This window comes from Bos indicus x Bos taurus, chromosome 20 (assembly GCF_003369695.1).
Source record: "Bos indicus x Bos taurus breed Angus x Brahman F1 hybrid chromosome 20, Bos_hybrid_MaternalHap_v2.0, whole genome shotgun sequence".
Lineage (NCBI taxonomy): Eukaryota > Metazoa > Chordata > Mammalia > Artiodactyla > Bovidae > Bos > Bos indicus x Bos taurus.
In genome coordinates this window covers 14,712,943-14,726,420 of record NC_040095.1, presented here as the reverse complement: position 1 = coordinate 14,726,420, position 13,478 = coordinate 14,712,943, and the positions used below count along the sequence as shown (strand labels likewise).

The window sequence follows — 13,478 nt, the reverse complement described above, 5'->3', positions numbered from 1 at the left end:
GCTGTGTCAAATGGATTACAAATGGAACCACCTGTGGAGAGCCCACAAGGTTACTGACAAAGGCTAAAAGGAGATGCGAAAGTGAAGGACAAACATCTTCTAAATGCAGGCTGTAATCAAACAAAGCATCGCAGAAGTAAATTAAGCCTGAAAGACAGTTTCACCTTTTCCAAAATTCTGACTTCACGAATCCTGTTGCGGTGTTGTCAGTACATTTACTTTTGCCTAAAATTCGGTTGGTGGTACCACGCGTTAGAGTCAGTCTCAAGTGGATCAGTCAGGACTTGCAGTTGTTCTAGAATGGGTCCTCTCCTGCAGACAGTCGTGTGTGTGTGCGTGTGCGCACACACTCAACCCCTCAATCATGTCCAACCTTTGTGACCCTGTGGGCTGTAGCCTGCCAGGCTCTCCTGTCTGTGGAATCTTCCAGGCATATACTATAGCAGGTCACCATTTTCTACTCCAAGGGATCCTCCCAACCCAGGGATCAAACCGGCATCTCTTGTGTCTTCTACATTGGCAGGCAGTTTCTTTACCATTGTACCACCTGTGGACAGTCCTGCTCCAGACTAAACCAGGTCTAGGAACAGGTCCCCCGTTCTCTACAGCCCTGCTCCACTCCGGTGTGAATGTGCATAACCGGAACCAACCTAGCCATGGTTGAGTTCTCTGGCATGGAGCTGAAGGACATTGAGCTGTTATGCCACCTGCTAGCCTAGAGATGACCTTGTTGGCCCTTCCCCAGTGCCTCATTTAAAGACTTTCTGTGCTTCAAACTGGTGTCTGAATATCACTTTGGGCAGTTTACCAGTTATCCCAGATTCTTTGCAATCTGTACAACATTTTGCCCAGGATTCAGTGTGATGTATGCTATGCCCTCTCTCTCCTCCAATCTAATCCACTCATCACTGATCATACATCAGTCTCTTAGTACATTACTCTAATTATGTTGAGCCTCTACTCACAAATTTTAAGTGTCTACACATTGTCGAAGGAAAAATAGATTTCTCAACTCAGCATTCTTTGTCCCCACTATCATCCAACATGTGATGGTCACCCATGATGTGCCAGGTGCTGGGGATCTCTCTATTCCTAAAGCAGGGGTCCCTAACCTCTGGGATCTAAGGCCTGGTGATTTGAGGTGGAGCGGATGTAATAATAATAGAAATAAAGTGCACAAAGATGTAATGCTCTTGAATCTTCCTGAAACTATCCCACCCCAGTCTGTGGAAAAAGTGTCTTCCACGAAACTGGTCCCTGGTGCCAAAAAGATTGGGCACCACTGCCCTAGAGGCTCTCCATCTCCACAGGACAAAATGGGAATGAGAATCACCTGGGAAGCTTTTTCACCTGGCATAGCCATCCCTTGCAGAGATTGTGATAGAGCCCTCAGGGTATGGCACGTGAATTCTGGAAACACACACACTATTGGAAAGACAAAAAAAAAAAAAAGGGTTTAAATGCAACAGTGCCATAATAGTCAGTAACGGATGCTGCAAGGGCATACTGGACTCTCACCTAGTCAGATTTTAGTTATAAATGGGGATGGAGGAGATGGGAGTAATTGAGAATTGCTTTTTGCAAAGTGTGTGAGCTGAGATTTTTTTTTATGATAAATCAGAATTAGCCAAAGAAAAAGATGGAAAGAAGACAGTCTAGGCAGAAAATTCCAAATGTGTGAAGACATCTGGGGAGATGACAGAGCAGGGGATTTTGATGAACTACAAGTACTTCATTAATTGGGAAAGTGGTTAGAAAAGAGGCTTCAGAGAGAGACTAGAGAGGTAGGGGGGCTATGTCATTAAGACCACTTTATTTCATATTAAGATGTTTGGACTTTATCCTGGGGTCACTGGAGGGGTTCAGTTAGTAGGCAAGTATGATAAGCCAGGTAAGAAATGCTTATGATCTGACCTAAAGCCAGGGGCTTGGAGAAGAGGATATGGCCAGTTGGCTGAAATATGTTAGCAAAGCAGAATCAAGGATGAAACCTGAGTTCAGATTTGCAAAGCAGAGTGAATGATGGTACCCATCACTAAGGTAGAGCAGAGCAGTACCAGCAGACATAGAGCGCAGGACAGATGGAGTTCTGATTGTGGGGACACTCTAAGACCAGTGTTCAGAGTTTGTGGTGGATGTACATGCCTTATGTTGGTGTGAGACATGGGGGCTGGAAGGGCAGGAAATTCAGATGTAAACACAAGCAGCATGTTGGTAATTGAAGCCCTGAAAATACTTGAGACCACCCCCAGAGAGTATACAGAGAAGAGCTCTGAAATACCAAAATTTAAGTTTTGAGGGAAAAGAAGAAGAGTTTACAAAAAAACAGATATAAATCTCAGCATACTGGAATAAGAAAGTTGCAAGGAAAAAATGGCTCATAGTGTGGGGCAGTTCAGCTAAATAAGAACTGAAATTACCCATAGGATTTAGCAACAAAGGAGTCACTGGTGAGGTGGCCAGAATCAGCTTTCTTGGAATTGGGGGCATGCACAAAGCCTAATTAAGGAGGGTTGAGGAGTGAGTGAGAGATGAAGAGTTGAACAGCAAGGGTAAATTTATTGTCTCATAAAGAGTTGCTTATAGAATTGTGGATGCACAGGGTTGGAAACAGACAATGTTCCAAGGGCTATGAAAGTGAAAGTGAAAGTTGCAACCCCATGGACAGTCCATGGAATTCTCCAGGCCAGGATACTGGAGTGGGAAGTCTTTCCCTTCTCCAGGGTATCTTCCCAACCCAGGGATTGAACCCAGGTCTTCCACATTGCAGGCGGATTCTTTACCAGCTGAGCCACAAGGGAAGCCCAAGAATACTGGAATGGGTAGCCTATCCCTTGTCCAGGGGATCTTCCTAACCCAGGGATCACACCCAGGTCTTCTGCACTGCAGGTGGATTCTTTACCAACTGAGCTATCAGGAAAGCCCAAGGGCTACAGCACTTGTTTATAGAATGAATGCAGGCATGAAGGTAGAAGCATAGAGCAATCAGAAAAGCCTTTTCTGGATAAAAGGAGATGGCATGTGTAAAGTCAGGGAGGCGAGAGAAGGTATATGGCCTTATTCAGGGAATTCTCAGTAGTTCTGTTTTACACTAACCCTTCTTCATATGCCTGTAATTCCAGCCGGACTGGACTGTTTACTTGGACCCAGTTCAGGCTGCCTTGACCTCCACATCTTTGTTCACACTGCTGTCTTCATCCAGAACGCCTGCCCCCTACTTCACCAAATGTCCGAGTTCTCCCCATCCCTTTTGCCCTAGCATGAACACCAAGGCACCGGGAATCTTCCGCAAATGTTCTCTTTACAAGATGGGAGTAATTTCCCTCTGAGAATTCTCACAGCATTCTATTTATATCTCTCCAATGGCATTTCTAATGAAGCCTCCTAGTTACTCAAACCAGGATCCCTGAGGCCAAGGGTCACCTTTCTCTTAGGACCCATCTGGTGTTACCCTCAGCACCTGACATTCAGTGGTTCTCAAAGTGTGGTCTCAGGACCAGAAGTATCAGCAGGTCTGGGAACTTGTAAGAAATGCAGATTGTCTGGCCCCACCCCAGACCTACTGATTCAGAAACTCTGGAGGTGGGGCCGGCAATCTGTGCTTTAACAAGCCCTCAGATGAAACTGATGCTGCCCATGTTTGGGAACCCTGGAATTAGATGAAGATCTCTTTTTTTTTCCAGAATAACAGTTTCCAACTGCAGTTTCATCATAAGCACTCCTCTTGACTTAGAGAACATAGCTGTAAACTCAAACCTCAGTTTATTATTTGCAAGCCTCATTTTCATGCCCTCTGTTTCTAACACATAATTTATGTAAAAAATCTTTTATTGGCAAACGTAATTTGAAATGGTATTATTGTACCTTAGGGGATTTCAGTGTTCCTGGCTCTAGTAGCACCCAAAAATTAATCATCAAATAACTGGATTTTGAATTTACTGATGACTGAATACCCTACTCTCCTTTGCTTTCACTTTCTGCTATGCTTTCCTCCTTCCTCTTCCCTTTCTCACTTTTTATTTTCAAATTTAAAACTGTCCTAGGTTACAGTTCTTTGAGAGTATGCACTTTGGAAAAAAGACAACATAAAATTCTCAAACATTAGCAATAAAAATAAAAGATTTCCCAAGTTCAGATGGATTAGCGCAGAAAGTTTAGAATAAGTGGAGAAACACCCATTTTGCTCACATTCTGTTGACAGCCCCTCACTTCGAAGTCAGGATTTCAGTCAATGTGGAAAGACATCTTTCCTTGGCATTGAATTCATTTCAAATCATTCCAGGCAGACTTACTGCTTGGTGAATTTCAGCATTTACTTGCAGGTGTCAGCTTCCTACAGGGTAGAAAGCTGCTCTGAATTTCTGCCAAGAATTTTTTAAGCTTTAGTGTCACCTCAGCCCTAGGTGATGATCAGACAAGCTCTGGGCTAGGCAAAGGTGTCACAAATGCTCAACAAAGATGCCCCAAACCAGCAGTCATTCTTATTAGGCAGCCTGTCCTTCACTTAACATCTGAGCACTTTCTCATCAATTCTAACACATCCTATTCACTTGTGAATGCTATATACGTATGTGTGTGCGTGTGTATATAGCACTCACGAGTGAATGTTTTATATATATATATATATATATATATATATATATGAAAAGAAGGGTGAATGAGGAGAATTTCAATAGCACAGAGGTTTTTTGATTCACTGTAATGAATGCACAGATACAAAGGTCAGTCTTGATACAAATCTCATAATCCCTGGGTATGATAGCTGTGTGCTTTTAATACATAAAAAAGAGGAAATGGAAGCAAATATACCACCACAGAACACACATGCCACAGCACACACATGCACACTTTCTTTGTAAATACAACAGACCAATGTATGTAGACATTTCCCCATATAGTGGGAACGATACATATCAAGAATTGCTTTGTATAATATATAAATACCAGTGAGGTCACTCCCAAATTTCTTAAATGTTTGGAGAAAGGCAAACATACAGGAAATTCAGGAAATAAATGGGAATTCAGAAAATAGATCTCTAAGTCTCAAAGAAATAAAAATAAAAATTCCTTTCCTATCAGTATCTTCATAGTTTTGGTGCGTCTATTCCAAGGAAGTGTTGACTTTCAGTTGAACTTGAGTTTCAGGAAGCGTGGTCAGCATTCAAAGAGATACCAAAACCTTCAGGGTCTGCTGTATCTTTGCCATATCCAGTTAGGTTAAGTTCACTGATCATTTGGTGGCTAAAGAAGTGAGAGCCCTAAAAATGATGAGAGAATATGGTTATCATTTCTTTCTGCTCCAGATATATCATGATTCATCTCTGAGAGATTCTGCTGAGAAATTAGGCTTATATATAGGATTTGACATTGCTTTCAGCATCTTAAACTATTTGGGGCAAGTTTAACTGTTTAAAGAAAAGAGATGTCCCATTTTTAGTCTCAAAATGTTGACATCCAGACTATAGTGAATTATTTTTCACTCTGAAAAAAGACAAAGAAAGTCCTGTTTTTCTCCACATTAGCGGAGTGTGGGTTTTAAGAGAGGACTGTAATCTGTGGTGACTGTGGGAAGAAGGCTGTTTGATTAATCTGATGTGCCCAGCTGGGGCGCCTGTCTCCTTGCCTGCCTCCAACTTGCTACTCTAGTTCCATCTAAATGTGTAACATAGCGCAGCATTCCAAGGAACACCGTCAGCTCGGTCGGTGATGCTACTGTACAAACAAGCATGACACATGGGAGCCTCGGGGGCTGGGGAGAGAAAAGCCAGGGCACTTGGATGACAATTTATTTAAGAGGACCAGGAAGCCAGGACTCAGTTTTGTTCCTGACAGTTTCCTGAGTGTCCTGTTGTTTTTGTTCAATCGCTCAGTCGTGTCCGACTCTTTGCAACCCCATGGACTGCGGCACTCCAGGCTGAGTTATCGAGAAAACCAACCGTCATCTACAAGCCGGTTTTATTCAACTGGGGCACAGTCTTCACTATATCCATCTCTTCATCTCACTCCCGATTCTGGGCTCTTTCCCAAGGTCCTGCATCTTCAAGATTAGCATGGGGAAAGGGGAACATCTTAGCTTTGTTCTTGGAGAGCAGTGCAAGTGGTCCTTACAAAGCTTAGGTTTAAAAGAGTTCCAGAGGGACTACCCTGTTGGTTCAGTGGTTAAGAATTCACCTTGCAATGCAGAAGACGTGGGTTCAATCCCTGGTCAGGGAACTAGGATCCCACTGCCATGGAGGAGCTAAGCCCACACGCCACAACTAGAGAGTCCTTGCGCCACAACAAAAATCCTGTGTGGTGCAATGAAGACCCGGCATGCAACAACTAATACTCAATACAGCCAAATAAAATTTTTAAAACGTTTCCCAGAGCCAGCCAGCCATTTTGTTGCTCCTAATTCCATTCTGACCATATCCTAGCACTGCCCTACTTGACCGTTTACAGGCTCTTTCCCTGTGGTCCTCCTCCCAGTTCCTCTGGGACTCATACTGGCCAGTTCCACTCCAACAGGCCGTTTCTACTCACTCTCTCTGTTGAATTGCACTATTTCCCCAAAACTCAACTCATTAAACTGGATTTGGTTTACAGGTTTGTTTCTTTGTTTCTCTACTTGTCATTGTACTAAAAATTTCAGGCCAGAACTGGTGAATTTAACAGCTGACAACCTTCTCCAAAAGCCTTTGTATTCAGATGCCTGGCTATAAAAAGTGCTAGGGAAACACTCAACAAGAAATAGTTGAAACCTCTTCCTGAGGCATAGAGTGAGTGAATTGAGGTAAAACAAGGTCCTATGTAAAGAAAAATAGTTAATCATAGCTATATTATTATTAATAATAAGTCCTTCTTCTATGCTAGGCACCAAAGTCACCAACCAAGCTAAATGTTTTAATAGATTATTTCATTTAGCTCTCACCTAGGGTAAGTATTATTAAACTGTATTTTACATATGGGGAATATGAAGCTTAATGAGCTTAAGCGATATGTTCAAAGTCACAGGACTAGTAAGCAGTAAACTATAGAAAAGAAGCCAATTTTATTCCAAAACACGGGCTCTTTCTCAGAAGGATACATTGCCCAAGTGAAAAACTGCCTCTAAGCCCTTTAACTCTAAGCAGTGGTTCTCAAATGTGGCTATTGGCTTCACTTTCGCCCCCACCCCAGGAACGTGGCTGTGTCTGGGGACATTTGCAGTTGTCACAGTTGGTAGGGAAGTGCTACTGACATCTAGTGAGTAGAGGCCAGAGATGTTGCTGGATATCTTACAATGCTCAGGACAGCTCCTAACGATAAAGGATGATCTAGTCCAAAAATGTCAATGAAACTGAAGTTGAGAAACTTGGATTCAAAGGACTGTGGATTTTTAAGACCAATCCTTAAAAAACAGTTGTTTTGTCTGTACCTCACTCAACCTGTACATTCTATCCCATCACAGATGATAGCAGCCTTCTAAATCTAACTCCCTACCCCCTGGTTAGAAGACGGAAGAGAAGGTTCTTTGGGCTGTGCTGTCTCGTCTCAAGCTAGGCGATTCCTCCCGGAAGCCGCCACTGGGAAGACCTGAAAATATCACTGAACCCGAGGACCTCCAGACAGCTGAACCACAGTCATTGGCTTTTGACTATGTTTTCTAAGCTTCCTTATTACTTTATCCACCTCTCGCTGTCCTTTTAAATGATTTTACATTTGAAAGCAGCTGCTGTCAAGGAAAAAAAAAAACAGATTCAAAAAGCAGTCTGTTTTTAAAAGGATTTTTTTAAAGCTGACATTGCACATGTCTGCTCCAAACCACACCATGACAGATGCAAGAATTATGATTTTTAAATTATTTAAAGAATTTTTAAGTGTATTATACAGAGAAAAATTATTTCATGTATAATAGTATATCTGTAGCTCTTGCTGATCTATGTAAACAACTGATCACATATGAGAGTCTTTAAACATAGAAGTCTATTTAAAACTGCAAAACTGTTCAAAATCCAACCAATATTAGAAATAATATTATAATCAAATATATACCACCTCGACCTATTGCTTTCTCTGCACTCATTTATGTTTAGTCTTCCATTCTGTCAGACTAAGAGCTTCAACAGAAAAATGTCTTAATTTACAATGCAACAAAAACCGTATATGAAAAGTATTTAAATTTTGTAAATACACAATAATCCTAATTCTTTAATACCAGTGCATATGGGCAACTAATTTCCTTTCGATCCAATGGTGTCTTTTTCAGCTTCTTGGAGAATGAAGTAATCCAGTTAGGAAATGGTGTAGTAACATATACAATTACCCTCCAATGTAAAATTGAATATTATCACATTTTGTTCTAATTGAAATTGAAGCATGATGTCTGCATTATCAGCATATTGTTAAATCTTATAGGGCATGCTGGATTTAGCTCAGATCGTAAAAATACTTAACATTTTACATTGTTAATAAAATCTTTTTAGTTAAGCTAAGCTTGTCTCATTTTAGATAACTATGCAGATAAGACTTTTCCAACGTGTACTTGGTGTCTTGTCTTATGCTTAGAATCTTACAAGCAGGACACATTAAGCAATACTCTATTCTAGAAAGAAGGAAGCCACATGCTTTGTTTTTCTGCTCACAGCTTTGTTGTGCTCTTCCTCCACTAAACTTGTAACATGGTACAGATTTTGTTATATTTTCCCTTATTCTTCCTTTGGCCCATTTCCCAGGCAGAATTTCCCATGGGTTGAAAGATCAAGCCTTTGAACTTCTTTTCTTGTTTTCCATAGTCTGAAAATTCCTAAAGTCAGACAAAAGGCCCAGAATCCAGCACAATAAAAGGATGAGCTATCCGTGGTTTATCCAAGACACGAATTTAATACCAACCCTATAATTTCTCAGCATTTATGTGCACAGGCATTTATATATCCACCAACATTTTGACCTAAAAAACTAAATATACCCAAGGTTTTAGTAGCTTCAGTGAAGAGGGAAAGAGGTAGAGACGAACTACTGGAATAATTATATTAGGTTGAATTATATGAAATTGCTGATATTTGACTGTTTTTGACCTAAAAATGGCAACTTCATATAGTTCAACCTAATATCTGCTGTTGTGGAAATTATCCTTGGAATTGTCTTCTAGTTTTTTTGATTGAAAGTGAAAGGATTGAAGAGTTGGAAGAGATCTCAAAAGACTATGCATGTCTCTATTTAGATCACACCAGCTGGTTATTGGCCTTATTCTTGGAGTCCAGAGATGTGTTCCAATGAGGTGGCAACTGATACATGGTTATAAGTATGACTAGCTTCATGTCAAGACATACCCTTGAAAGTTATACAAGAAAAATCACAATTTTCTAAATCAAATACTTATAAAACAGTTGTTAGAATATGCTATTGAAAGACTCCTAGGGTGACTGCTCCTTTGCAAAACAGGTAACCACTCCCAAATTTACATGGTCTGCAAACCCCAATTTTCACACATCTGCTTTGATTCAAGCTTAATATCCTTTCCTGAATGCAGTTCATTTTCATCTCCTGAAGTTTAATTCACTTCAGGTCTATTGTTTTAGAAATTGCGAAGGAGCCTACTCTGGCATGCTCTCAGCTGCCATCTCTGCCCTCTCCCACCTTCTACCATATTGAACCCTTAGCTTCAATCTAGTTCTTACTAATCCATGTGCAGTTATTAACAGATAAGTCCAGTCTTGGTGTTCCGCACCTTCTAAATGCCTGACCTAAATCACTTCTGCTTGGTTAATTTGTGCTCACTCTCGCCTTAGTCTCAGTGTGAAAGTAACACCTTGCTGTGCAATTGTCCTCTGTACAACTGAAGACTGTTAATAAATTCAGATCTCACCTCCATGTCTGGGGAGGGCTATAGTCGCTATTCATGGAGATAGGGATTTGTCTAATTCCCCAGCTAGGCTTTCCATATCTAAGATAAATAAATTCAGCCACCTTATCTTTTATTCATAGTGCCTGTTTCCCAGCCTTGGATCAATTTTGTAGTTCCTGTGGACATACTCCAAGATTTATAGATCTTCTTTCACTATACAGGTCCTAAAATTAAATTTAGTGCTCACAGTCCCTATAACCTACCCTGGCTCAGAGTTGCAATGGGTAATTTGCCACCTCCTGTTGGGTATGCCAGTGCATCTTGGTAGGAGCTGACCCCACCCCCCTGTTACCTACCAAAGGACTTCCTCAGGTGTAGTTCCACGAGATAACTGTCTCTGTTTCCTGCTGGTAATTTGCTTTCAGATTAGCAATAACACTGAGCTGATCTCTAGGGATAAGGAGAGCCCACTGAACTCATTTTGTTTCATTTGCACATATGCTTGAAACAAAAAAGGATATAAGGTTTCTCTGGCACACAACCACCCATTTCACCACCCTGTTTTTAATACCCTGTGTTGATTTTTTTTTTTTTTTCCAGATTACAGACAGTGCATGTTCTTTGTGGGAAATCTGAAAAATACCACCAAATACAAAGAAAATAAAAATCACTTGAATCCCACCACAATCACATTGTTTAAACCACATTTCCAGGCTTTGACTCAGTCACTGGCTGGGCCCAAAGGCACTTTTGGTTGAGGTGTATGAAGAAAGGCCCCCAGTAGGCGCCACTTTTAAAAATCAGTCCACTTCTGTTTTTTGCATGCGTCTAGGAACAGATCCAGTGCACACTTCTGATTGTGCCATTGTTCAAGGGTACAAAGATGAGCTTTAAAAGTAGCACAGCCCTGATGCCTCCTCTAATGAAAGCTCTTGGAGCAATTCTAAAATCCTGCCAGATCATTTTGTTCCTCAGGGCTCCTGCAAGTTTGGATACTTACTGTTTGGCAATACTGCCACCTACTGGAATCTAAGCTTTATACAGAGCATAAAAGCATTTAATTAATTTTAGACAGCCAACAAATTGGCCAGATGAACAATGATCCCATGTGGGATTTCAGCCTCCAGAAGTCTCAAAAGTGAAAGAATTAAGGATATCCATCCCTAATAACTTCTCACCCACCTACACACACACCTTAGCAATGTCTATCATTTCTTTGTGTTCTAGAACATCACCAAATGCAGAATGCTCAACTTTCAGGTAACTACTGAAAGAATGAGAAATGGTCCGGAATAAACCATTAATATTAAATATAAAGCCAAGTTATAAACCCTAGAACATAAAAGAACTGAGTACATTACAAAGATGTCATTTCACATCTATGAGAAAAGGTTGGTTTATTAAGTACATTATATTGGGAGAAATGGTTAGCCATTTGTTGAGGGATATATTAGATCCATACCTCAAAACTGTCATCAAAATAAATTCTAAGTGAAGTAAATATTTAAATGTTAAAGCACATAAATAAACTGGCAGTATTGATGAATATGATATAATTTTAGTGTGTGTGGGGTGGTAGGAGGGGAGCTTTTCTAAGCATTGTAGTGAAGCAAGAAACACCAAAGGAAAAGATGGATGGATTTGACCAATTAAAAATGCAAAATTCCTATAAAGTAAAAAAAAAAAAATCAGATTAAGAGAAAGCAAAATTTTAAATATATGCAACAAAGAGTACAGATGTCTGATAAATACCAAGAGCTTAAATTCCACTACCTTTGGCAAATCTTCATGATCTACAACTTCCTCCCCAGCCAAGTGTTCCCATTTTTTTCTTTTCCTTATTATACTTTTTTCATTATTGCTTGTTTAATTGTGTATCCCCACTAAACTGAAGTTCCAGAAGGCAGCGACCGTGTCTCTTTTGGTTATTCTTATATCCTCAGCACAGTGCTAAACACAGAAGCAAATAGTGAAAACATATTTATGGAATGAGTGAATAATGAATGCATGAATAAATGACATTTTATGACTCAAAAAGAATCAAACTTTCCAGTAGAAAATTGAGCCAAGCATACAAACTGGCAATGTACCATGAATTAAAATAATGCACTAATAATATGAAAATATTTGAATAGACTAGTAATCAAAAATGTAAGCTAATATGATACACTCTTTTTTAATGTATCAGAAAGGCAAGAATATGAAGAGTGAATGTTTCCAGGGACAGCAAGGAAATCTGGAAGTGAGCATCCTCTTATAGAGCAGCATGTATGTAAACTGATTCCACCTTTCTGGAAAATAATTGGGCAGTGTGCTTTTCACCTATACCAAGTAATTCCGCTGTAGGGAAATTCTTCTGAAAAAGTTCAGAAAAAATGACCTAAGATGTAGTCATTTATTATTCAAGAAATATGCAAGAAAGAATACTTATTTGGAAGAATGGGAAAAATTGTAAATAAACCCACAGAATCAGATTGATTAGATATGGTATATCCTATCAGTGGAATACTGTGCACCAATTAAGAGGAAGCCCCATACATATATTTATGGAATTATATTGTTAAATGAAAACAGAGAAGAATATCTATAGCATCATCCCATTTTAAAAATATACTTACATATATATGTGCATTAAAGAGTCTGAAAAGATATTTGCTAAAATGTTAACAGCATTTATCTCTGGGAGGTGAGATCTGGAGCAACTATATATTTTTTTTTTTTTGCATATCTGTAATTTCTGACTTTTTCACAATGAGCATGTAGTAACTGTATAATTTTTTCAGGGAATAAATAATAATGTTCACAATATATATTAGATTAAAAACATATTCTAAAACAGTGTGTATAGTATGACACAATATTTGTAAAAAAAAAGAAAATATATATAAATATATCTATGTATGTATATATATTGATATATATGCATAAAAAGCTAGAAGGACATACACTAAAATGTTAATAGTAGTTATTTATGGGTAGTGGGATTATGGGTGATTATTTTTTCTTTTTGCTTTTCTGTGTTTTCTAATTTTTCTACAATGAATATGTATTACTTGTGTAATAAAAACTAATAATTAAAGTTTAAAAAAAAAATGAAAAAGTGAGAGACTTTGTGATTCACCACTTGCAGCGATCCTACGCACCCCCTCACCCCACCCCCTTGACATGTTCCTGTCATCAAAATGTAGGCAGTGGAGACATGGAGAGGAAATAACAGGGCACCGTAACTTTTGAAGAGAAAAGAGAGAGAGAGGCAGACAAGTGGGGTGGGCAGGAAAGAGAGAGAAGAAGAACAGAACAGAAGCGGGGGCGGGGGGAATTAAGTGAAAGTGAATTAAGTAATTTTATTTTCTAATAAAAGGAGATGATACACATCTGAAGTTTGAGTTCAGTTAATTGTCAAGGATTGTGCAGTATATCCTAGAGTTACAGACTTTTGTCTGAATATCAGATGGGCTGCAACAAAGTACCCCCAGCTATGGCTAGCAGTTCCAAAACCTGTTTTCTAGAGATCCCAAATTTCAGGAAGACACTGGCTACTTAAATACTTCATTTCCCAGGATCCCTTGGTTATGGGTGTGGCAGTATCACTGAATTTTGGCCAATAGCTTTATGAATGAAATTGAGCAATTCTCTAGGCCAGAATACTGGAGTGGATAGCCTTTCCCTTCTC

General features: G+C 39.6%; 1 protein-coding gene across 2 annotated transcripts in view; it reads left to right on the top strand.

The window, feature by feature from the left end:
• The window catches only part of RGS7BP (regulator of G protein signaling 7 binding protein), a 109,317-nt gene extending 96,419 nt beyond the window's left edge, over positions 1-12,898 (top strand). For both annotated transcript variants that reach the window (XM_027520143.1, XM_027520144.1), the window contains exon 6: positions 7,430-12,898. In XM_027520143.1, coding sequence (XP_027375944.1) covers positions 7,430-7,521 — 92 coding nt within the window. In that variant the 3' untranslated portion in view covers positions 7,522-12,898. The remainder of the gene's footprint in view (positions 1-7,429) is intronic.
• The last annotated feature ends 580 nt before the right edge of the window (positions 12,899-13,478 follow it).